We start from the raw sequence: 23,355 nt of genomic DNA, 5'->3' as shown, positions 1-23,355 counted from the left end.
TTTGGTAGGTTTCCCTAGGTGGCGGCTGAGCTAGAGGCCAAAATCTACAGGTAGTCACTTTGCTAAAAACAGCTCTGTTTTCTGTGATATGTCCACGTTGTGTTTTGGGGCATATCCTGTCGCGGGCGCTAGGCCTACCCACACAAGTGAGGTATCATTTTTATCGGGAGACGAGGGGGAACGCTGGGTGGAAGGGAATTTGTGGCTCCTCTCAGATTCCAGAACTTTCTGCCACAGAAATGTGAGGAACATGTGTTTTTTTAGCCAAATTTTGAGGTTTGCAAAGGATTCTGGGTAACAGAACCTGGTCCGAGCCACACAAGTCACCCCTCCTTGGATTCCCCTAGGTCTCTAGTTTTCAGAAATGCATAGGTTTGGTAGGTTTCCCTAGGTGGCGGCTGAGCTAGAGGCCAAAATCTACAGGTAGTCACTTTGCTAAAAACAGCTCTGTTTTCTGTGATATGTCCACGTTGTGTTTTGGGGCATATCCTGTCGCGGGCGCTAGGCCTACCCACACAAGTGAGGTATAATTTTTATCGGGAGACGTGGGGGAACGCTGGGTGGAAGGAAATTTGTGGCTCCTCTCAGATTCCAGAACTTTCTGCCACAGAAATGTGAGGAACATGTGTTTTTTTAGCCAAATTTTGAGGTTTGCAAAGGATTCTGGGTAACAGAACCTGGTCCGAGCCCCGCAAGTCACCCCTCCTTGGATCCCCCTAGGTCTCTAGTTTTCAGAAATGCACAGGTTTGGTAGGTTTCCCTAGGTGGCGGCTGAGCTAGAGGCCAAAATCTACAGGTAGTCACTTTGCTAAAAACAGCTCTGTTTTCTGTGATATGTCCACGTTGTGTTTTGGGGCATATCCTGTCGCGGGCGCTAGGCCTACCCACACAAGTGAGGTATCATTTTTATCGGGAGACGTGGGGGAACGCTGGGTGGAAGGAAATTTGTGGCTCCTCTCAGATTCCAGAACTTTCTGCCACAGAAATGTGAGGAACATGTGTTTTTTTAGCCAAATTTTGAGGTTTGCAAAGGATTCTGGGTAACAGAACCTGGTCCGAGAAACACAAGTCACCCCTCCTTGGATTCCCCTAGGTCTCTAGTTTTCAGAAATGCATAGGTTTGGTAGGTTTTCCTAGGTGGCGGCTGAGCTAGAGGCCAAAATCTACAGGTAGTCACTTTGCTAAAAACAGCTCTGTTTTCTGTGATATGTCCACGTTGTGTTTTGGGGCATATCCTGTCGCGGGCGCTAGGCCTACCCACACAAGTGAGGTATCATTTTTATCGGGAGACGTGGGGGAACGCTGGGTGGAAGGAAATTTGTGGCTCCTCTCAGATTCCAGAACTTTCTGCCACAGAAATGTGAGGAACATGTGTTTTTTTAGCCAAATTTTGAGGTTTGCAAAGGATTCTGGGTAACAGAACCTGGTCCGAGCCACACAAGTCACCCCTCCTTGGATTCCCCTAGGTCTCTAGTTTTCAGAAATGCATAGGTTTGGTAGGTTTCCCTAGGTGGCGGCTGAGCTAGAGGCCAAAATCTACAGGTAGTCACTTTGCTAAAAACAGCTCTGTTTTCTGTGATATGTCCACGTTGTGTTTTGGGGCATATCCTGTCGCGGGCGCTAGGCCTACCCACACAAGTGAGGTATCATTTTTATCGGGAGATGTGGGGGAACGCTGGGTGGAAGGAAATATGTGGCTCCTCTCAGATTCCAGAACTTTCTGCCACAGAAATGTGAGGAACATGTGTTTTTTTAGCCAAATTTTGAGGTTTGCAAAGGATTCTGGGTAACAGAACCTGGTCCGAGCCCCGCAAGTCACCCCTCCTTGGATCCCCCTAGGTCTCTAGTTTTCAGAAATGCACAGGTTTGGTAGGTTTCCCTAGGTGGCGGCTGAGCTAGAGGCCAAAATCTACAGGTAGTCACTTTGCTAAAAACAGCTCTGTTTTCTGTGATATGTCCACGTTGTGTTTTGGGGCATATCCTGTCGCGGGCGCTAGGCCTACCCACACAAGTGAGGTATCATTTTTATCGGGAGACGTGGGGGAACGCTGGGTGGAAGGAAATTTGTGGCTCCTCTCAGATTCCAGAACTTTCTGCCACAGAAATGTGAGGAACATGTGTTTTTTTTAGCCAAATTTTGAGGTTTGCAAAGGATTCTGGGAAACAGAACCTGGTCCGAGCCACACAAGTCACCCCTCCTTGGATTCCCCTAGGTCTCTAGTTTTCAGAAATGCATAGGTTTGGTAGGTTTCCCTAGGTGGCGGCTGAGCTAGAGGCCAAAATCTACAGGTAGTCACTTTGCTAAAAACAGCTCTGTTTTCTGTGATATGTCCACGTTGTGTTTTGGGGCATATCCTGTCGCGGGCGCTAGGCCTACCCACACAAGTGAGGTATCATTTTTATCGGGAGACGTGGGGGAACGCTGGGTGGAAGGAAATTTGTGGCTCCTCTCAGATTCCAGAACTTTCTGCCACAGAAATGTGAGGAACATGTGTTTTTTTAGCCAAATTTTGAGGTTTGCAAAGGATTCTGGGTAACAGAACCTGGTCCGAGCCACACAAGTCACCCCTCCTTGGATTCCCCTAGGTCTCTAGTTTTCAGAAATGCATAGGTTTGGTAGGTTTCCCTAGGTGGCGGCTGAGCTAGAGGCCAAAATCTACAGGTAGTCACTTTGCTAAAAACAGCTCTGTTTTCTGTGATATGTCCACGTTGTGTTTTGGGGCATATCCTGTCGCGGGCGCTAGGCCTACCCACACAAGTGAGGTATAATTTTTATCGGGAGACGTGGGGGAACGCTGGGTGGAAGGAAATTTGTGGCTCCTCTCAGATTCCAGAACTTTCTGCCACAGAAATGTGAGGAACATGTGTTTTTTTAGCCAAATTTTGAGGTTTGCAAAGGATTCTGGGTAACAGAACCTGGTCCGAGCCCCGCAAGTCACCCCTCCTTGGATCCCCCTAGGTCTCTAGTTTTCAGAAATGCACAGGTTTGGTAGGTTTCCCTAGGTGGCGGCTGAGCTAGAGGCCAAAATCTACAGGTAGTCACTTTGCTAAAAACAGCTCTGTTTTCTGTGATATGTCCACGTTGTGTTTTGGGGCATATCCTGTCGCGGGCGCTAGGCCTACCCACACAAGTGAGGTATCATTTTTATCGGGAGACGTGGGGGAACGCTGGGTGGAAGGAAATTTGTGGCTCCTCTCAGATTCCAGAACTTTCTGCCACAGAAATGTGAGGAACATGTGTTTTTTTAGCCAAATTTTGAGGTTTGCAAAGGATTCTGGGTAACAGAACCTGGTCCGAGCCACACAAGTCACCCCTCCTTGGATTCCCCTAGGTCTCTAGTTTTCAGAAATGCATAGGTTTGGTAGGTTTCCCTAGGTGGCGGCTGAGCTAGAGGCCAAAATCTACAGGTAGTCACTTTGCTAAAAACAGCTCTGTTTTCTGTGATATGTCCACGTTGTGTTTTGGGGCATATCCTGTCGCGGGTGCTAGGCCTACCCACACAAGTGAGGTATCATTTTTATCGGGAGACGTGGGGGAACGCTGGGTGGAAGGAAATTTGTGGCTCCTCTCAGATTCCAGAACTTTCTGCCACAGAAATGTGAGGAACATGTGTTTTTTTAGCCAAATTTTGAGGTTTGCAAAGGATTCTGGGTAACAGAACCTGGTCCGAGCCCCGCAAGTCACCCCTCGTTGGATCCCCCTAGGTCTCTAGTTTTCAGAAATGCACAGGTTTGGTAGGTTTCCCTAGATGGCGGCTGAGCTAGAGGCCAAAATCTACAGGTAGTCACTTTGCTAAAAACAGCTCTGTTTTCTGTGATATGTCCACGTTGTGTTTTGGGGCATATCCTGTCTCGGGCGCTAGGCCTACCCACACAAGTGAGGTATCATTTTTATCGGGAGACTTGGGGGAACATAGAATAGCAAAACAAGTGTTATTGCCCCTTGTCTTTCTCTACATTTATTCCTTCCAAATATAGGGGTGTGTGTAAAAAAGACATCTATTTGAGAAATTCCATGTAATTCTCATGCTACTATGGTCACCCCGGAATTCAGAGATGTGCAAATAACCACTGCTCCTCAACACCTTATCTTGTGCCCTTTTTGGAAATGCAAAGGTTTTCTTGATAGCTATTTTTTACTCCTTATATTTCAGCAAATGAATTACTGTATACCCGGTATAGAATGAAAACGCACTGCAGGGTGCAGCTCATTTATTGGCTCTGGGTTCCTCGGGTTCTTGATGAACCTACAAACCCTATATATCCCCGCAACCAGAGGAGTCCAGCAGACGTAACGGTATATTGCTTTCGATAATCTGACATTGCAGGGAAAAGTTACAGAGTAAAAAGAGAGAAAATTTGATGTTTTTTTCACCTCAATTTCAATATTTTTCTTTTTCAGCTGTTATTTTCTGTAGGAAACCCTTGTAGGATCTACACAAATGACCCCTTGCTGAATTCAGAATTTTGTCTACTTTTCAGAAATGTTTAGGTTTCTGGGATCCAGCATTGGTTTCATGACCATTCCGGTCACTGACTGGAAGGAGGCTGAAAGCACAAAAAATTGCACAAATGGGGTATGCCCCAGTAAAATGCCAAAATTGTGTTGAAAAATTGGGTTTTCTGATTCAAGTCTGCCTGTTCCTGAAAGCTGGGAAGCTGCTGAGTTTAGCACCGCAAACCCTTTGTTGATGCCATTTTCAGGGGAAAAACCACAAGCCTTCTTCTGCAGCCACTTTTTCCAATTTTTTTGAAAAAAACGAAATTTTCACTGTATTTTGGCCAATTTCTTGGCCTCCTTCAGGGGAACCCACAAAGTCTGGGTACCTCTAGAATCCCTAGGATGTTGGAAAAAAAGGACGCAAATTTGGCTTGGTTAGCTTATGTGGACAAAAAGTTATGAGGGCCTAAGCGCGAACTGCCCCAAATAGGCAAAAAAAGGCCCGGCACAGGAGGGGGAAAAGGCCTGGCAGCGAAGGGGTTAAACACAAAAAACACTGAAATTCAACAGTTGCATTTTACTGAGCTAACTATACCTTGCACTCCTACCATGCACTGCTTATGAACTCACATATACCATCACTTATTACTTGTTAAATATCACTGATGACATCTCAAATGACATCAAGAGGCAGAGCTCCCCGAGAGGGACAAACAGAAGATTGACAAGCAGGGGCAAAAAAGCAGGCACATGAGGCAAGGAAAGTCAACCAATAGGCAGGCTCTAAGTCCCTCTATGTTTTGGTAAGCCACAATGTGCCTCACAACACACTGCATACGTGCTGTCTAGTAAGCTTCACCTTAAAAGGTTTGCATTAGGTAGAGTCTATGCATAACTAAAACATACATTTTGAAAGCACTTGCTATATGGCAAACTCTAAATCTCTGTGCATATTTTATGGAAGACTATCTAGTACTGTGAGCAATACAATTGTAAAATAACGACCCGCATATTCACAGTGCTTTTAGTTGAAGGCAGAGACCTTATGGCACTATAAATAACTATAAATGACATGTGAGCATTTCCCACCATGACCCGCGCCAACCAGGAGGCAGTTCTGTGACTATCGGCTGCACACACTGACGTCGACAAAGGTTGAATTACCCAAATTAGCTATCAAACATAAAAGTGTGCATTTCCCACCAACTACTTTAACTTGCAATTAGTTTTCATTTGTTTGCGTTATATTTCATGATAAATGTACCTGAAAATGAACGTTCAACAAAATAGTAGCAGAACATTTTGTTATTTTTGCCCGTCTCTAGCGGCGCCCACATTGCACTCAGGGTCACCGTTTCTTTACTTAAGCGTTGTGTTGAATTAATGGGAGCCCAGGACACTAGTCTGGTCCACTAATATTTTCCCAGCCTCAGTAGAAGATACTGAAAGAAGTTCCCAAGTTCACAATAAAATTTGATGGACGTTAAATTTAAAACTAGTTATTTTAAAACAAGGTTGAACCCTGGACGTCAATTCGCCGAAAAGCCGGGGTTAGCAGAAGTGAGACCACACGCCCAATCAACTCCACTTTCACTCACACACACATACTTACAAATACATGCAATTCATACTTTCATACACTGTCTCTCACTTAAACACACTCTTTCTCGCAAGCACGCACACAACTTACATTTAAAGGCTCTTTTTTACTTACCTCAGCTGCTACGGGCGGACATATTCCAGCTAATTGTACACCATTTATATTACACTAGTAGTGAATAACATGTTATTATTCGCTATTAATGTAATCCAAAATTGTCCAAAAACAAAGAAAGCGGAGCCGCAGCTGACGTTCATAAGGGCGAGTTGCCCACGGAATTTGCCACCTCTGAGGCCAGGGGTCGCAAACGCAGTGTCAGGGGAGCAATGGGCAAGCCAGAGTTTGCAGCAGCGTCCCCTGGGGGCCCTCAATGACGTGCATGGGTTGACCCCGTGCATTTCCCTTTGAAGGCATCTAAAACTGCACGCCCTGCTTACTTACACAACTGGTCTTCTTGGCAGCTCGTTTTGCGGACAGTTACCCTGGACGGACTGACATTTGAGGACAATTTAACTCCACGTCACGCTGCCCGCGCCCCAAGGGCAGAATGCACGAGAGTCGGGGCTCTCAGTTCACACACCGCTCAGTATAAAATATTTTTCTTGTCTTCCATAGGCAACGTAAACATGCTAGTCTATGCACCCACAATTCTGCACTGCTCACAAAAATACCTCAGAGGCAGTTCTTATATGCATAGTTTACACAACGCTGTGGATTGTGCAACGACTAGTTATGTTTTTACCTTGCTGAAAATTCATTGTTTATTTTTCTTTACATGCAGAACATGCTACTTTCGTTCAGTACACTCGTGAACAAAATACAACAAACTCTTAAATTGTGCAAATCCTAAAACAGAATAGCAGTACCTTTTTTCAGTGATCTTACCAGATGGCACAGGAGCAACAGTGTCAGCTGTTTGTGCAAGCCCAGCCTCTAGCAAGCTTTTTTTTTTCTTTAAAGAAACAGCTGCAGAAATCAGCCACACGTCAGAATGTTGCAATGGGCCACAGAGAGGCTTGGCTTAAAGTTACAAACACATTTAATTACCTACACATTTTCAACCTTTTTGATGTTACTGTCTGATTCAAAGATAATCCATGGCACGCAAATGTTTGGTAAGGAAAAAAAGTTATAAAAACTGGGGTTACAAGGATTAAGTACAGTGACAAATGAAGCATGCACAGAAATTTGAATCTGCCAGGGGCATTTTTATAGCGTAACATTAAAACATTAATTATGAAGCCCTTTGATATTTAGCTGCTATATGAGTTGGTGTGGAAACTGTAGTCCTATGCTTGGGCGGTGTGTTAATTGATTGGTTGTGTTATCGAATCCACCACAATTCTACATTATGTTATGCATGGCTCTAATAGGGAACCATTAGCGTGAATGAATGGATTTAAAATCAATGCATTCACTGCTATGACGTAGCATCCATGAGTCACTACGTCAGAAAGGATTTCCAGGCTACCATGTTATGTATGGCTCCCCCATTACTCCTTTGCCGTGTGTAGCTGTTGAAAGCAGGGGCCAATGATTTTGGGGGCCATACTTAACACAAAAGTAGAGGTGGGTAAAACGTGAATGTTGGGGCGGTTTTTCAACTCAAAGCTCTTAGTGTCATAATTGAAAACTCTTGTTTTGTAGTCATTGTTTTGAGTTCACTCAGAACACCCTAATGAAAAACATTCCCGTAATGCACTGCTACCCATCTATAATTCTATAGATAAACACATATAGTAAATATACACAAACATTCCATGTGTAATACGCTATAATTTACCATTGTTGAGTTTGAGAAAAGGACATGTCTCTTGAACGGCATATCCTCAAAGTAGATCATGAGGTCCCTGTTCTCTCGAGCATACTATTTTCAGAGGAGATATGTTTTCAACAACTGTGTTTTTTAATGTGTGCAAATTGTTAAACCATAGCAAAATGGTTAAATCCATTAATTTTTATTTCTTATTTATTTTATTTCTTGATATAGCATGTCAATACCCTAGGTGGAGGGTGGAACTGCACTTTACAGAAAGACATAGTACAATACTGTTAGACACAGGGTCTCCAGTTGGCAGTGGTTTGCACCCTGTCCAAGTAGGGACCCTCACTCTAGGAGGTGTAAGGGAGCCACACAGCTAAGATAACTGCTGCCCACCCCCTTGGTAGTTTGGCACGAAAGTACTCCACACCAGTTTAGAAAAATAGCCAATATTTATCTGAATAAAACAAGACCAAAACGACAAAAATCCAACATACACAAGTAAAGTTTAAGTGAGTTTTAGTCCATAAGAATCAATGGTTGTAACACACAGTACATGGGATGCGTAAAAAACAAAGACGATGCGGGTCGCAGGGGAGGTGGGGTGCCAGAAACGCAAAGCAATGCGTTGGTTCCTTACTGTGCAGGAGAGGTGATGTGTTGGTTCACTACTGGCAGGGGAGGTGATGTGTTGATTTTCTCCTCACAGGAGAGGCGATGCGTCGGTTTCTTACTGGCAAGGGAGGTGATGCGTTGGTTCCTTACTGGCAGGGGAGGTGATGCATCGGTTTTCTCCTTGCAGGACAGACAAGGAGATGGTTTCCAGTCACGCAGCCCTGGTTCCTTCCTGTGGTGCGGGGTCGATGAGAAAGTGACTCCCAGGGACGATGCGTGGAAAATCCAGACGTGGTGTGATTAAAGAGCTGCAGTGGGACAGGCACTGCGCTAATCCCACAGGCGCTGCATCAATTCTTCCATTGCAAAACAGGCGGTGCATTTATTTATTCAGTCGCAGGACAGGCATTGTTGATTTTCAGCAGTGGCACTCCGATGCATGGATTTTCTGCCACAGGACACACGTTTCCACTTCTAAGGGCCCAGGGACTGGATTTGGCACCACGTGGCAAGTCAGGACTTTCAGCAGAAGAGCCCAGACACTGGTAGATGAAGTCTTTGATGTCCCAGAGACTTCTTAACAGGAGGCAAGCTCAGTTCAAGCAATTTGAAAACCTTGGAAAGCAGGAAGTAGAAAGCAAAGTCCGGTCCTTTTACTCCCAGACAGAAGCAGCAGGCCAGCACACCAAAGCAACAATCAGAGTGGCAGGCTCTCCTACAGCATCCAGCTCTTCTTCCTGGCAGAATGTCCTCAGTACAGAAGTGTTCTGAAGTTGTGGTCTCAGAGGTCCAAAACTTATACTCATTTCTGCATTTGAAGTATGCAAACTTCAAAGGAAAGTCTTTGTAGTGCACAAGACCCTGCCTTTCCTGCCCTGGTCCCAGACACACTCCAGGGGGTTGGAAACTGTTTTGTGTAAGGACAAGCACAGCCCTATTTAGCTGCAAGTGTAAGCTCCTCTAACCACTCCAGCCCAGAAGATCCATTAGGATATACATGGCACACCTCAGCTCCCTCTGAGGCTACTCAGGTGGGTGGCACAATAAGAGCTGCAGGCCCACTAATAGCCTTTGATTTACAGGCCCTGGCCACACATTGTGGACTGTTCTGGGGGTCTTACCGGTAAACCAAATATGCCAGTCATGGATAAACCTATTACCAATACAATTTGCACAGAGAACACTTGCACTTTAGCACTGTTGAGCAGTGGTAAAGTGCCCAGAGTCCTAAAACCAGCAAAAACGAAATTCAGCACATGATCTCAACTGGAGGTGAGAAGCCAAAAAGACAGGGAAAACCACACAAAAAGCTGACAGGTCTAACAAACACTAAAACAAGCATATACAAGTCATAAAACATGCATGAGTGAGAATGAAGTCACTGTAATACAGGTTCAGTGAAACCACATATGAGTGGTCGTGAAATGATGTAGCCTCTTTCAGAAAGTGCTGTGTGAGTTATTCACATTAACGTCTTTTTCTTTGACATCAGTGTAGGAGGCTGGCCTGGTTTGTAGTGGGTACCAAAGATACTTACACCAGGTCCAGTTATCCCTTATTAGTGTATGTACTCATGTACTCAATGTCTAGAAGCCAGGCTTTCTAGTGGTAGTGTGGATGAGCAGCCAAGGCCTAACTAGGAGACATGCAAAGCTCACGCAATATCACTACAGTCATACAGTACTTACACACATGAAAGAAAATACTCAGTGGTACAAAAATAAAAGTACTTTATTTTGGTGACACACTTGTCAAAAATACCATATAGACTATACCCCCTTAGGAGGTAAGTAAAGTACACAATATATACACTAGTACCCAAAAACAGGTAAGTAAACAGTTAGAAAACAGGTCGATTACATCCAGGAGGGGGGGGGGGAGACAGAGGAGCTCTCAGCAGTACAGAGAGCCCACGGAAGACCAGGCAGCACTCACAGGAGTCTCACAGCACAGGCACAAAGAAGGTGCAAATGGAGGCCCACGCAGCATGACACAAAGGGATCCCACGCTGCCGGAGAACCACTGAGGGAGCTGTGCGTCGCAGGAAGGAGTGCTGGGGGCCAGAATTGTGCTGTGCACGAAGAACTTCTTAGAAGGTCCCACACAAGCCTTGGCAACTGCAAATCACGCGGTGCATGGGGGTACTGTCTTGTGTGGGGAGGCAAGCCCTTAGCGCCACTAAAGGTGGACAGGTGGACTTCAGGACCATCGGGACCACTTCAGTCCACCACCTGTGATGCTGGATCCACGCACTTCTTCAGGAGAGGGAACCCAAGCCACCGGTTGTTGCTGCAGAGTGGTGACTGCTGAAGCAGGGAAGTGACTCTTTCACTTCAAGGGAGATTCCTTCGCACTTCTGGTGCAGGCTGAAGACAGGCTGTCCTCTGAGGATGCACGACCGGGAAACAGTTAAAGTTGTTGGCAGCAGCTGAAGATACAATGTTGCAGAAGTCATCTTAGCTTCTTTTCTGCAGTTTGTAGAGTTCCTGGAGGGTCCAGATGCAGTTTCTCCGGTGAGAAGGTGAAGTAAAGGATGCAGAGGATTCCTGCTGGAGTCTTGAAATCCGAATCTGAAAAACCACCCTAGGGGGAGACCCTAAGTAGCCCTGAAAGGGGGATTGGTCAGCTAAACACTTATCAGGGGAGGGCTCTGACGTCACCTGCTGGCACTGGCCACTCAGATGCTCCCAGAGTGCCCTGCCAACTTGGAAACAGGGACACTCTGGAGGATCTCTGATTACCACCCCTGGGGCACTCCCCTTTCCCTTGTCTAGTTTTGCGCCAGAGCAGGGACTGGGGGTCCCTGAACTGGTGTAGATTGAATTATGTGCCCTTCAAAGAATTTCCAGAGGCTCTGGGAGGCTACCCCTCCAATGCCTGTAACACCTATTTCCAAAGGGAGAGGGTGTAACACCCTTCTCCCAAAGGAAATCCTTTGTTTCTGACTTCCTGAGATCGAGCTGCTTGAGCAACTGGAGAGCAAAAACCTGTCTGTGAGGTGGCCGCAGCTGGGGCTGCCTGAAAAACCTCAGAAGGCTGTTATGGCAGTACTGGGGGTCCACTGTGGAGCCCCAGTGTGTGGAGAATCATGCAACCAATGCTAGAATCAGCATTGGTGTTTAATTCCAAGATGTTAGACACCTTACATGACCATATTCGGAGTTACCATTGTGAAGCTGGACATAGGTATTGACCTATGTCCAGTGCATGCGTAAAACGGCATCCCCGCACTCACGAAGTCTGGGAAAATGTTCCTGGATGACGTGGGGACACCTCTGCTAGTGCAGGGGTCCCTGTCACACTGGTATTCTGCATCCAAGCCTTCAGGGCTGGAAGGTCTGACATATAGGTGACTTATAAGTGACCTGGTGTAGTGTAAATGGTGGTGAAAGGGTGCATGCACCATTTCATACAGGCTGTAATGGCAGTCCTGTAGAAGCCTTTGCATGGGATCCCTATGGATGGCAAAAGAAATGCTGCAGCCCATAGGGATCCCCTGGAACTCCTATGCCCTGGGTACCTAGGTACCATATACTAGGGACTTATAAGGGGTGACCAGTGTGACACTTGTGGATGAAATACTGGGTAACCAGTAAGCAGTGACAAAATTTACAGGAGAGAGAGCATAAACACTGGGGTCCTGGTTAGCAGGATCCCAGAGACACAGTCAAACACACTGACAAAGAGGCAGAAATTGGGGATAACATGCCAAAAGGAGGGTACTTTCCTACAATCAGCCCTCCTTTTCTCTCTTTTGGATTTCAGGCACCATAGTAGCTACTGTTACTTTTCAATGTCTTTTTTAAAATGTCAACAATGTTTTTATATAAATATAAAAAACCTTCACCCACCAGGGTTTTCCCTTGGTGGCTTGCTTCATCATTGGGTTCCTTTCTGTTATGCTGTGGAACAGGGCGTGCCGCAACCAATAGGCTACATTGGAGCACTGAATAATATCAAACAATTTCTATGGAATAGGAGTTTGTGGGGGGGGGGGGCTGTTAAAAATTTGTGACTGGTAGCAACTGTTGCTTTATTAAATGCCCCAGTCGGTAGGGTTAAAAACTGGGAAATAAATTTCCCAATTTTAATTTCCAAGTTTTTAACCCTACCGACTGGGGCATTTATTAAAGAACGGGAAGGAAACCAATGAGAAAGCAAGCCACCATGGAAAAACCTGGTGGGAGAGAGTTCTTAATGTATAATTTATTTTTCTTTTTTAACCCCTTCGGTGCTCAGGACCGATTGGAGCCATCCCCAGCACTGGTGGATATATGCTGAGGATGGCAACAAGCCGTCCTAGCCACGACCCACAGGGGAAGGTCTGTTGCTTCACCTGTGGGTCGCCCGCAACATGCTTCCATCACGAGCGGCAGTGGAAGCGCTTCCACTGCCACTCCTGACACCCCCCTCATCGATCTGATTATGTCGGCACATACACCATGCACCAATATCATCAAAAGACGCTGGGACTCGCTGGAAGCCATTTTTTCAAAGCGCATTGGGAAATAAGCTAAGATCTTCCTCTGGGAGGATTTGGGGAGGGAAAAGTCACACGGAGGGAAAGGAAACAGTTTTTCCTTTCCCTCGATGTCTCTTTGCAGTGCATTCCTGGTACGCCATCGCAGGTGTGGCCACGATCATGCAGCTGGAATGCACCCATCATGGATTTTAATTTTTTGGGAGAGCGTCCCCTTTATTGAGGCACATATTTTGGCAGTTTCTGCCCCCCTGGGGACAGCTCGGCCATATTTTTTAGGCCCATCTGCCTTTAAAAGGGGCAGAAAACCAGTAGACACCAGGGAAAGTTTCTGTGTGTGTGTGTGAACTTAAGTTTGGCTGACAGTGTGCATGCACTGATGTGGCTGGCTGTGCCTGTACTGGCATTTGGTTGGCAGGATGTATGGACTGGAGTTTGGCTGATGGTGTGTTTGAACTGGGGATTTTGGCGGTGGTATGTGTTGGCTGGCTTCTGGCTGACGATATGTGTCCCTTGCATTTCAAAGGTGGTGTATGTGAAGTGGTGTTTCGCTGGGGCAAGGGTCATTTCACTCTAAGGTGTCAAATTTTTGCCTTTGCTTTGTGGCCCTCTCGGGGGCAGATCAGATGTTTGAGATGCTGATCTGCCCCCAAGGGCAGGCTTAATAGTGCTTTATAGTGTTAACTGTTTTATTTCTTGACATCATTTGCAATCTTAATGTTTTAAGTCTCTTTTATTCTAGCACAAAGCTTTTGATTTCTTTGGTGGTGGCTCCTGCTTGCCGTTTCAGCCCTGATAGATCTGGAGTTTGTAGAGGTGCATCTGTTTGCTAGGAAAACGTTTTTTGTACTGTTTACTTCAAATGAGTATCATTGGCCTGCATGAATGTGTTTTTTTAAATGGTGTAAAATTGCAGTATATTTAGCTCCTGATTTATTGTTGTAAAATTGGATTTGTGCAAGATGCGTATTGTGTTGTCTTGCGTGTAATTTTTCTTTGGTCTTTCCTTTCTAGTGGGATATCGTTGGTGCTTGCTAGGTCTGTGCAGAGTAGGTACAGGTAATCCTCAATCTAGCTGTCTCTGGCAGGTGGGTGGTATCCTTTTTGATTATATAGGTCTTTGTGTGGTTTGTACTGACTGGCATTTCCTTTCAGATTACTATGTCAGTAGTTTTATCTTGTGTTTGATACAGCCACTGGTTGTTTATTATTATTATTTTTTTACACAGTGTTGGTTATTGTTTACTTATTTGTTGTGTTACTTTTACTAGTTAGGATTATGGCTATGCGCAGGATTACCACTCAGCAGGTTGTTGGTTTCAATCTTCCTCTAACCACGGTCCTGAGACTGACTCTGCACCTGAGGCAGAGGAGGAAAGCCAAGATTCTGGCAGTGAATTATCTGTCCGAGGAGTCATCTGATGATGAAGCCACTCTCACGGAGGAGGAAATCTCTCTTTTAGAGGAGGGCACTGATATGCCGATAGTGCAGGTAGAGGTTTCTGGATTGCAGCCTGGGGCTGAAAGGCTTCCCATTGGAAATGCTGAAGTCTGGGTTGCCCCAATCATGGTGCAGCCTGAGTTGCCTGCCTTAACTGGTGTCCTAGGGTGTAGAGTGAATACTGAAAACGTTTTACCTATAAGTTTCTTTCAGTTGTTTATGGATGATGTATTTTTGGATGAAATTGTGACCAGACTAACTGGTATGCTGAACAGTATTTGAGGGACAACAGTGCCAGACTTAGGCCCCCGTCTAGTGCTAACTGGTGGACTCCCACAAATCTGGATGAGTTGGAGAAGTTTTGGGGTTTAACTTTTTTGATGGGCTTAATAAGGAAGCCATCGCTATTGTCACATTGTTCTACTAGCCTCTTGATGCCAAAGGCTATATTTCCTGCAACCATGAGTCATGATCGGTACTTGCTTTTGCTTTGGATGCTGCATTTTGTTGATAATGCTTCAGCGTTGCGACAAAATCACCCTGATTGTGACCTTCTCTTCAAAATTTGGCCTTTCCTTGATCATTTTGTAGATCGCTTTTCAGAGATCTATGTTCTAGGGAAATAAATAGCTGTGGATGAGTCTTCGGTTCTGTTCAGGGGCAGTTTGTTTTTTAGGCAGTACATTTCTAGCAAGAGGGCACAATATGGAATTAAGATGTATATGCTGTATGAGAGTAGGACTGGATATGTCTATAATTGTAGAGTGTACACTGGTAGCGATTGTTCTATTGACCCCCTTGTTGTCCATCCATCTTTGGAGTCAGTGAGAAAACTGCATGGGAACTTGGTAGAGGACTTTTTTTTAAAAGGTCACTTTTTATACGTAGATAACTTCTACACTGGTGTGCAATTGTTCAAGGAACATTGTTGCTTATGGCACATTCCACCCTATCCGTAAAAATTACCCTAAAGAGCTTGTATGTAAAAGGCTTCAGAGGGGACAGTGCACTGCTTACGTAGTGATGAACTTCTAGCTGTGAAATTTCCAGACAGGAGAGATGTCCACATGCTGACAACCCTTCATGATGAAAGTACCTCACCTGTGACTGTTAGGGGTCAAGTTGCTGAAGCGCGCAAACCTGTGTGCATTTTAGACTATAATAAGCACATGGGTGGTGTAGATGTAGTAGATCAGAGGTTGGAGGCTTACACTGCTGTTCGTAAGGCTTACATTTGATATAAGAAATTGGCTATCCATTTGTTTCATTTAGCAACCTTCAATGCTTTTGTTGAATTCAAGGACTGCTCTCCAGATTCAAACATGACTTTAGTTCAGTTTTAGCAGTCTGTGATAGGCAGCCTTGTTGTAGTGGAGCAGGTAGCATGTAGTCCTGGAGTTGGAGTGGTAGAGGATGTGACTAGATTGAAAGATCGCCACATTTCTGATTACATTCCTCCCAAGCCCCAAAAAACTTTTCCAGTAGGAGAAGTAGAGTCTGTATCCAAAGAGGAGTGCAGAAGGAGTCAGATATACTCCCTGAGTGTCCTTCTAATCCTAGGCTATGTTATGTGTGCTCCCATGTTTTAAATTGTACCACACACAATGGACTTACTGGGAGCAACCATGAGCGTAAAAGTGAACTGAATGGTCTGTGTCGTTTTATATTTTTTGTTCAGTTTCACGATTGACAGTAGTTCGATGTATTTAGTTAGACCTGTTGTGTTTGTAGTATTGTTTACTTATTTGTTGTGTTACTTTTACTAGTTAGGATTATGGCTAGCTGTAGGATTACCACTCAGCAGGTTGTTGGTTTCAATCTTCCTCTAACCGTGGTCCTGAGACTGACTCTGCATCTGAGGCAGAGGACGAAAGCCAAGATTCTGGCAGTGAATTTTCTGTCCGAGGAGTCATCTGATGATAAAGCCACTCTCACTGCGGAGGAAAGCTCTCTTTTAGAGGAGGGAACTGATATGCTGACAGTGCAGGTAGAGGTTTCTGGATTGCAGCCTGGGGCTGAAAGGCTTCCCATTGGAAATGCTGAAGTCTGGGTTGCCCCAATCATGGTATTTAGTTAGACCTGTTGTGTTTGTAGTATTGGTTGGTTTTTGATCTACTTCAAATGTGTGTGTTTTTTTGGTTAACATTTTTTTATGGCGGCGGGTATGGACTGGCACCTGGTTGGTGGTGTTTGTGGACTGATGTCTGGCTGCCAGTGTGTGTGGACTGGCACTTGGCTGGCCGTGTGCATGGACTGGGGCTTGCCTGGTGGTGTCCGTGGACCGGGGCTTGACTGGCGGTGTCTGTGGACTGGCCTTTGGCTGGCGGTGTGTGTGTAGTGACTTGCTGCTGCTCACTACACACACATTGCCAGCCAAACACCAGTGTGATTGCTATATCAGTCATGTGGATGTATGAAAGTAATGGGCCCTTGAATTGTGCTGTCTGTTGATGTGAGTATTGTAATGTGCAGGGCCCGCAGCTGGCAGTCTGAATGGTTTTGTGTGTATGCATGAAAACTGTGTGAATGGCCTCTAAAGCGGTTGGTGCCTTGTCACGGTTTTACAGCTCATGAGTGAGTCATTGGTTCCGTTTTTTAAAGTTTCAATTACTAACAGTGTATTTCATTTTTGTGAAATCTCTTGTTAATAAAATTTACATTTTTTACTTTACATTCACCCTTGTGCCAAATCAAACAAGTATGTTGGTATACTTGAGGATTAGATGGTTGTGCAGTAATATTGGTCTTTTCTGTGTTTCTCTGCCAGGGTGTACATTGTCTTTAGGGAAAATCTACCAACTCTAGATATTTTCGTAAACTAGACACCCAAGGTAGTTCAGGGTGGTGTGCCTCTCATGGATCCCATCATGGTTTCTTCCCCACAATGCCCTGCAAAACTTACAATTTTAATAAAATATTATATTTTCTTGCATTTCTGTGCCATATTATTCCGAAATCAGAAGGAAACCACAAAATTCCTACCATGTGGCATTTCCCTAATTGTTCCATTAAAAACGCTCCTCGCAAAGGTACCCCATTGACCTTGGTTTGATTTCTTCTGTCACAGGCACTAGGCCCAGTCACAAAAGTGAGGTATCATTTTTATCAGGAGACATAGGTGAACACAGAATAGCAGAACAAACAAGTGTTCTTATCAATAATATTTCTCGGCATTTGTGCCCTACAAATGGAAGACAGTGTGTAAAAAAGAAGTCCTTTTGAAAAATGCCCTCTAATTCACGTTAGCATAGGTATCCACAAATTCATAAATGTGCAAATAATAACCACTGCTTCTAAGCTATTGTGCTTATTTTGGAAATACATAGGCTTTCTTGATACCTATTTTTCGCTATTTATATTTTACCATTAAAATTGCTGTATGCCTGCTACAAAATGAAAAACCATTGCAAAGTGCAGCTCAGTTGTTTGCTCTGGGTACCTCGAGTTCTTGGAAACAAACCCTATACATCCCCGCTACAGAAGGGTATATCAAATGTAATGGTATATTGCTATTGTAAATTGCCTATCGCCATGAGGAGTTACAAAATAAAACGTTGTCACAAATGCCAGTCTTTTCCTACTAATTTTCAATATTTTTTTTTATTTCAACACTCAGGGCCTGATTTCGAGTTTCGGACAGGTTACACCATCACAAATGTGACAGATATTCCAACCGCAGTATTCAATCAATCACAGCATTTGTAAAACGTACCACTATCACCCTAAGGGTATTTGGGCACAGTATCACATCGCCATAGGCTATAATGAGACCGAAATACAGCAGACAGGATATTTGTCATGTCTGTGACAGAGTAAATCCCTCCGCCAAACTCTAAAATAAGGCCCTTAGTTTCCTTTGGAAAACTCTGAAGGATCTACACAAATGGCCTCTTGCTGAATTCAGAATTTCGTCTAGTTTTCAGAAATGTGCAGCTATCCGGGATCCACCAAGGCCTAGTAGCAAAAGAGTTAAGAAAGAGGCCTGGAGAGTCAACATGGTAGAGCAGGGATCTCTAATTTGTGTGTAAAAACAAAAGAGACCTTCTTCTGGACATACAATATTGTACACTAATCGCTTGTGTTACAAGTCACAAATTAGGCACCCATTGCAGTCCATCCATTCACATATCAGTGGAGAAAAACTATTTCGGCACTCTAGTCAATCATATGCAAGCCTCACTCTAATACTACTGGAGAAACTTTGTTGTCAGTGTGATGGCTATTCACCAAGCATGAGGAAGATGAAAACATTTTTATTTCAACTAGTGCCCCTTGTTTGTAGGTAACAGAGAAGCAAGACACAAAGAGTGCTACTAGTTGTAAATAGTGAAAAATGAATTTGCACACTCCAGATGTGGAGTTAGCTTTGAATGTTATCTCCTGAGAGGTGACCCGAAATGCACCACAGCTTGTGGCCTAAACTTTGAGTAAGAATGAAAACAAACGATTTTTGTCAGCGGTGCAGACCTAACAAATGCACAGAGATGGCAGCCAATGCACCTAACCTGGAGATCACTTGTATGCTGGTGCAGCACTACAAATGGGAGTAGATAATATCACTAACTCACACAAATTAATATTGTATTGCGATCACAAGCCCATTAAGTCTGTCCGTTTTCCAACCTCCTCTAATACTGCTTCATGTTGTACTATTTTATGAACACTTTACAAATTGCAGAAACATTTTCATTAAACTGACGGTGAAGATTTCTGGAAGGAGGAGCACTGAAATGAATCCTTACCTGCTCTCCCTCAGCTTCTGGATGTACCTGAAGTTAGGAGTCAGGGCACCATTGGATGCAATCACCGCCTGCGGTTGAAGAAAACAGAAAAAAACATGTTGGACTAGAGGTTGACATCTTTTTGTAGCCATTTATTAATCCTTTGATTATAAGGGATCTCAGAAAAAAGGAAACCACGCACATTTGCCTTCTCCTACAAAACGAAGATGTAAATAAACAAAAACTAATAAAACGTATCCTGCCTCACCACACCTTCTATGATGCCAACCTTCTAACTAGTCTGATTAAGTCAATGAATTTCATTTTTTAACTGTCTTAAAATCCCAAACAGTAAGTGACATCAGAAAAGAAAGATAAGTGGATTCTGCACAATTGTTTTAGTTTAAATAGGGCGGACATGGACATCAGACAACTTTACAAGTACAAAACAGTATTATCTATATGAATGTAGATCACTGATGTTGCAAATCAAAATATAACAGAACAAGAACGATATTTGCAGTAAAAAATAATGAATGCTTGGTGAAGTGGCAGTCACTAAGAGGTAGGGTTACAAGACTACACAATACGATGACATAAGAAATGGTTGAATTAATCTCAACCAAGGACCATCACTCAAGAGGTAGGTGGGGCCCATTCCAGTCCATAGTTTTTATGGTTTGGCTTGACAGCACAACGGTCACCAGCCAATTATGTGTGCATCATTCGAGGCGCTTTGGCTCCTCCAAGGTGTTGGGAGCTCGGAGAACATGTTTAGATTGGGCAGAAGTTGTGTGTGCTCGCCCCCCACACAGCTGTGATCCTTTTGTTTATTTAGCCAGCTGGCTGAGCATGAACTTTCAGGGACAAACACATGACATAGTAAGGCTGTTAAAGTGTCTTAGATAACTAGATATTTTATGGTGTTTACCTTTCTATGGCAGGAGCACAGATAAGGGAGGGCAGACATCAGCCTAAATGGCTTTTTAGGTCTGGCTTACCTTTTAACCTACACTAATATTATTCTATAGTTGACTTCCACACAAATACATATTAATTCCCATGCTATTTATCTGCAATACATCCCATTACCTTACATCCTTCCTTTAAGCCAGACCTATTGCCATTGCCAGTATGAGCTTACTGTTAGACTCAACATCCTCGGCATGGTACTCCCCCAAACATTTTACTTTAATTCCTTTACGTTGCTGAACTCATTTTTGTTGGCATTAGGACACATTTTATCCTTGTTAACCAGTGCTAACATTGGCCTACGCCTAATTGGCACCTTTAATTTTACTTGTAAGCCCCTAGTAGCTGGTATTACCTGCACTCGGGTACTGATTATTAAATGATGGTAGTGGGCAACAACACACATTGTGCCCCTCACTAACAGTAGCAATGTAAAACATGTCTCAGGCCTGCCACTGCAGCCTGTGATGCAGTTTTATACTGGCATTTCAACCTGGCAAAATAAACCTTTTTCCAGGCCTAAAACTTCCTATTTAATACCGATAAGGTACCCTGATGTAGGCCCTACAGGCTCATAGGGTAGGGTGCATGATATGTGACTAGTAGGACATGTCTGCTTAATTTTTACACAACCTGACAATGTAAGATTCCTGAAGTTGTTATTCATTGCCGTAAGGCCCATCTCTCCCTTAGATTAATACTGACTTGCCTAATTACATTAATAAGTGCTAAGTTCAGACTGGAAGCAGAAAACTGACACTTATCACAGTAGCATTTTTCTGCCCCAAACAAATGCGCCTTTCTGTCTGTGTTCTTGGCCACAAGACTGTGAATGACTTTGCTGTTGTGTGTTTTGTATTGCTTCCAGGATGATACAAAGAAAGCCTAGGTGTGAAAAGAGAGTATCTTCCTGAGAGGACGTCTGGGGAGGAGCTGTATGCTGCCCTTATTACATTTAAAACTGCCCTACCTACAGCACACACAAAGAAACCTGACACCAGGACTGCCCTTACGTTTGACATCCAAGGCAATTTGAAGTTAGCGCCACAGTACGGAGAAGGACTGACCAAAACTAGTTTTGAGGTTGTCAGCCCTCATTCAAAGGCTGACATTAGGTACAAAACATGAGACCTTCAGACCCTCTCATCAGACCACTGCCCTGCTCCCAGCTGGATTTCCCTGCTGCTGGAAGGACTGCCTTGCTGTCTGAAAAAGGAAGACTGAATCTGCTTGACTTGATCCTAGGCTGCACCGAGTGATTATATGGGACAGTTGGCTGCCCTCCTGCATGAGCTACAGGGACAGAACAAGCTTCCAGAGGCCTATCTGCAACTGTCTAGCTGACCAGCATCAACTGGACCTTTCTGGACTTTTCTGAGCCCTACTGCTGGCTTCTGCTGGAGCGGGTCCTGATCCCAAGAGATGCCTCCCCAGGTCCTGGACTGTTGGCTGGGATCAGTGTAAACTACTCCTAAAGAAAAGGTGAAAAGACTGAAGTGACATCTTTGTGCCGAGAATCGACCACTTGTTATGACCACCAACGCGAAGCTCAAGCGGAACCTGCTCTTTGCATCAACAGCAACCATCCTCAATGAGCGTCCATGAGAGACCTGTACTTCACTTGGACAGTGGCCATTTGTGATGATCAACAAATGCGAAGATATAGTAATGAATGGCTCTTTGCACTACAACAATAGCTGTCAAACAAAGCTTAACCTGCTCTTCATGCAAGCAGCCTCCTCCTCGCGGCGCCCCCCAAAGTGAACAGAACTCTTCATGCCAGACTTGAAAGTGTAACTCTTCAGAGGGACAATCATGGTCCCTGTATCAGACCCATGCTCCACAGCGGTCAGCCTGAACTTGTGACTTTCCCACTGTTTAGTGTGACCAGATAATGGTAAATGGTGCTTTGTGCTTCTTGGAGCTATTTTTACCTACTGCTTTAGAAATTAATATCTCTGGATCGACTGACTGGATTTTGTTCAATTTTATGTCTTTTTTTTATAGTTTTCTTGTATTGTGTGTACAATTTACTACTGTTTGTGAGATGCACAAATATTTTACATATTGCCTCTAAGCTAAGCTTGTGGCATACTATCAGAGAATTAAGCACAGGTTATTTTAGTTACTTTTGTGGTTCTCCCTGACAAGGATTTTGGTTGTTGTCTGAGTGGGGCTTCCACCTCTCTCAATTAATAACCCAATTTCCTATATTCACCAACTGCAAACATACCAACATTTTGAAAGAGGAAAGTGGGAGACTTAAAAAAAAAATAATCAGGAAAAGGTATTCCTCCCATTGACTTCTGTTGAGGCCTGAATCGGGTCTGTTAAAGTGTATGGGACTTTAACGTGTGCTGCTGCATGATTGGATATCAGAAATGCACATGCACGGTTTTTCCTTACTTGTCAGGAGCATGAAGAAAGCGTTATGGCAGACAGAGAGAGTGTGACAAAAGTGCTGTGCACGAGTATGCAGGAGCAGGTTACTGGCAGTGCATACTCAGAGTCACACAAGACCAGTCCCTAGCAGCTGAAGCCCTACAAGGAATTAGGTTTTTGCATTCCAGAATCAGGAGGTGGGAGACTAGCCTTAAAATCGGTAGTCTCCCACCTGAATCAGGAGTGTTGGCATGTATGCTACTATGCCATTCTAGAAAATAACAAACCACAAGCAAACCAGTCTTGGTCTACTCCCATAAGAACAGAACAGAACAAATTGCCAGACAAGGTCCTTATCAGTAAGGTGCAGCCTGAGTTCTATGGAACAGTGAGTAGGAGACCCATGTCTCAGTATATTAATCACAGTCAGTGCATTTACTGTAGAAAACAACAGGATGCTTGTATTAATCTCAACCCACTAGCGCACCCTCAGGGCTACAGTCCAGCCCGTTGTTTTGTTTTTTTTTGCCCACTGTACAGAGGGAAACTTTTCCTATTTTAAGACCTTCAAAGTCTAGACTGTTTATCCAATATGTTGAAAGTCAAAATATCTCAGTTCTTTAGCTAAAGAGGCCAGAATAAGGCCAGTAAAACACACTGGCTGTAATTGTAAACAGCCTGATTTTGGATATTTCCTTTAATTCTAGCCAGGTAATCCTAGATTCCATACTCATAGTGGAAACAGGTAAAGGTTTGTAGAGTTCAGACAGTCAAAGCTGAATGGATTTAACTTTTTATTGAAGGACCGAGCAAACTCTCCACATTTGCTGTTGGGGCCTCTCACTGTGAAAGGATATGCCCACATAAAATAAGCGATCATACCATCCCTACCACCTGGCAGCCTTAACTGGGATTCAGTTAACCTGACAAAGCAACTATTT

The 23,355-nt window shown here is 44.2% G+C and overlaps 1 protein-coding gene across 1 annotated transcript in view; it reads right to left on the bottom strand.

Annotated features, from left to right (window-relative positions):
* Positions 1-23,355, bottom strand: part of AASS (aminoadipate-semialdehyde synthase) — a 332,460-nt gene that overhangs the window by 168,500 nt on the left and 140,605 nt on the right. The window contains exon 13 of the mRNA XM_069229897.1: positions 19,082-19,149. Within this exon, the coding sequence (XP_069085998.1) occupies positions 19,082-19,149 (68 nt within the window). The remainder of the gene's footprint in view (positions 1-19,081; positions 19,150-23,355) is intronic.

Source organism: Pleurodeles waltl, chromosome 4_1 (assembly GCF_031143425.1).
Source record: "Pleurodeles waltl isolate 20211129_DDA chromosome 4_1, aPleWal1.hap1.20221129, whole genome shotgun sequence".
Taxonomy (NCBI): Eukaryota; Metazoa; Chordata; class Amphibia; order Caudata; family Salamandridae; genus Pleurodeles; species Pleurodeles waltl.
Note: the sequence above shows the minus strand (reverse complement) of the source record. Positions and strands in the feature narration are given on the sequence as shown.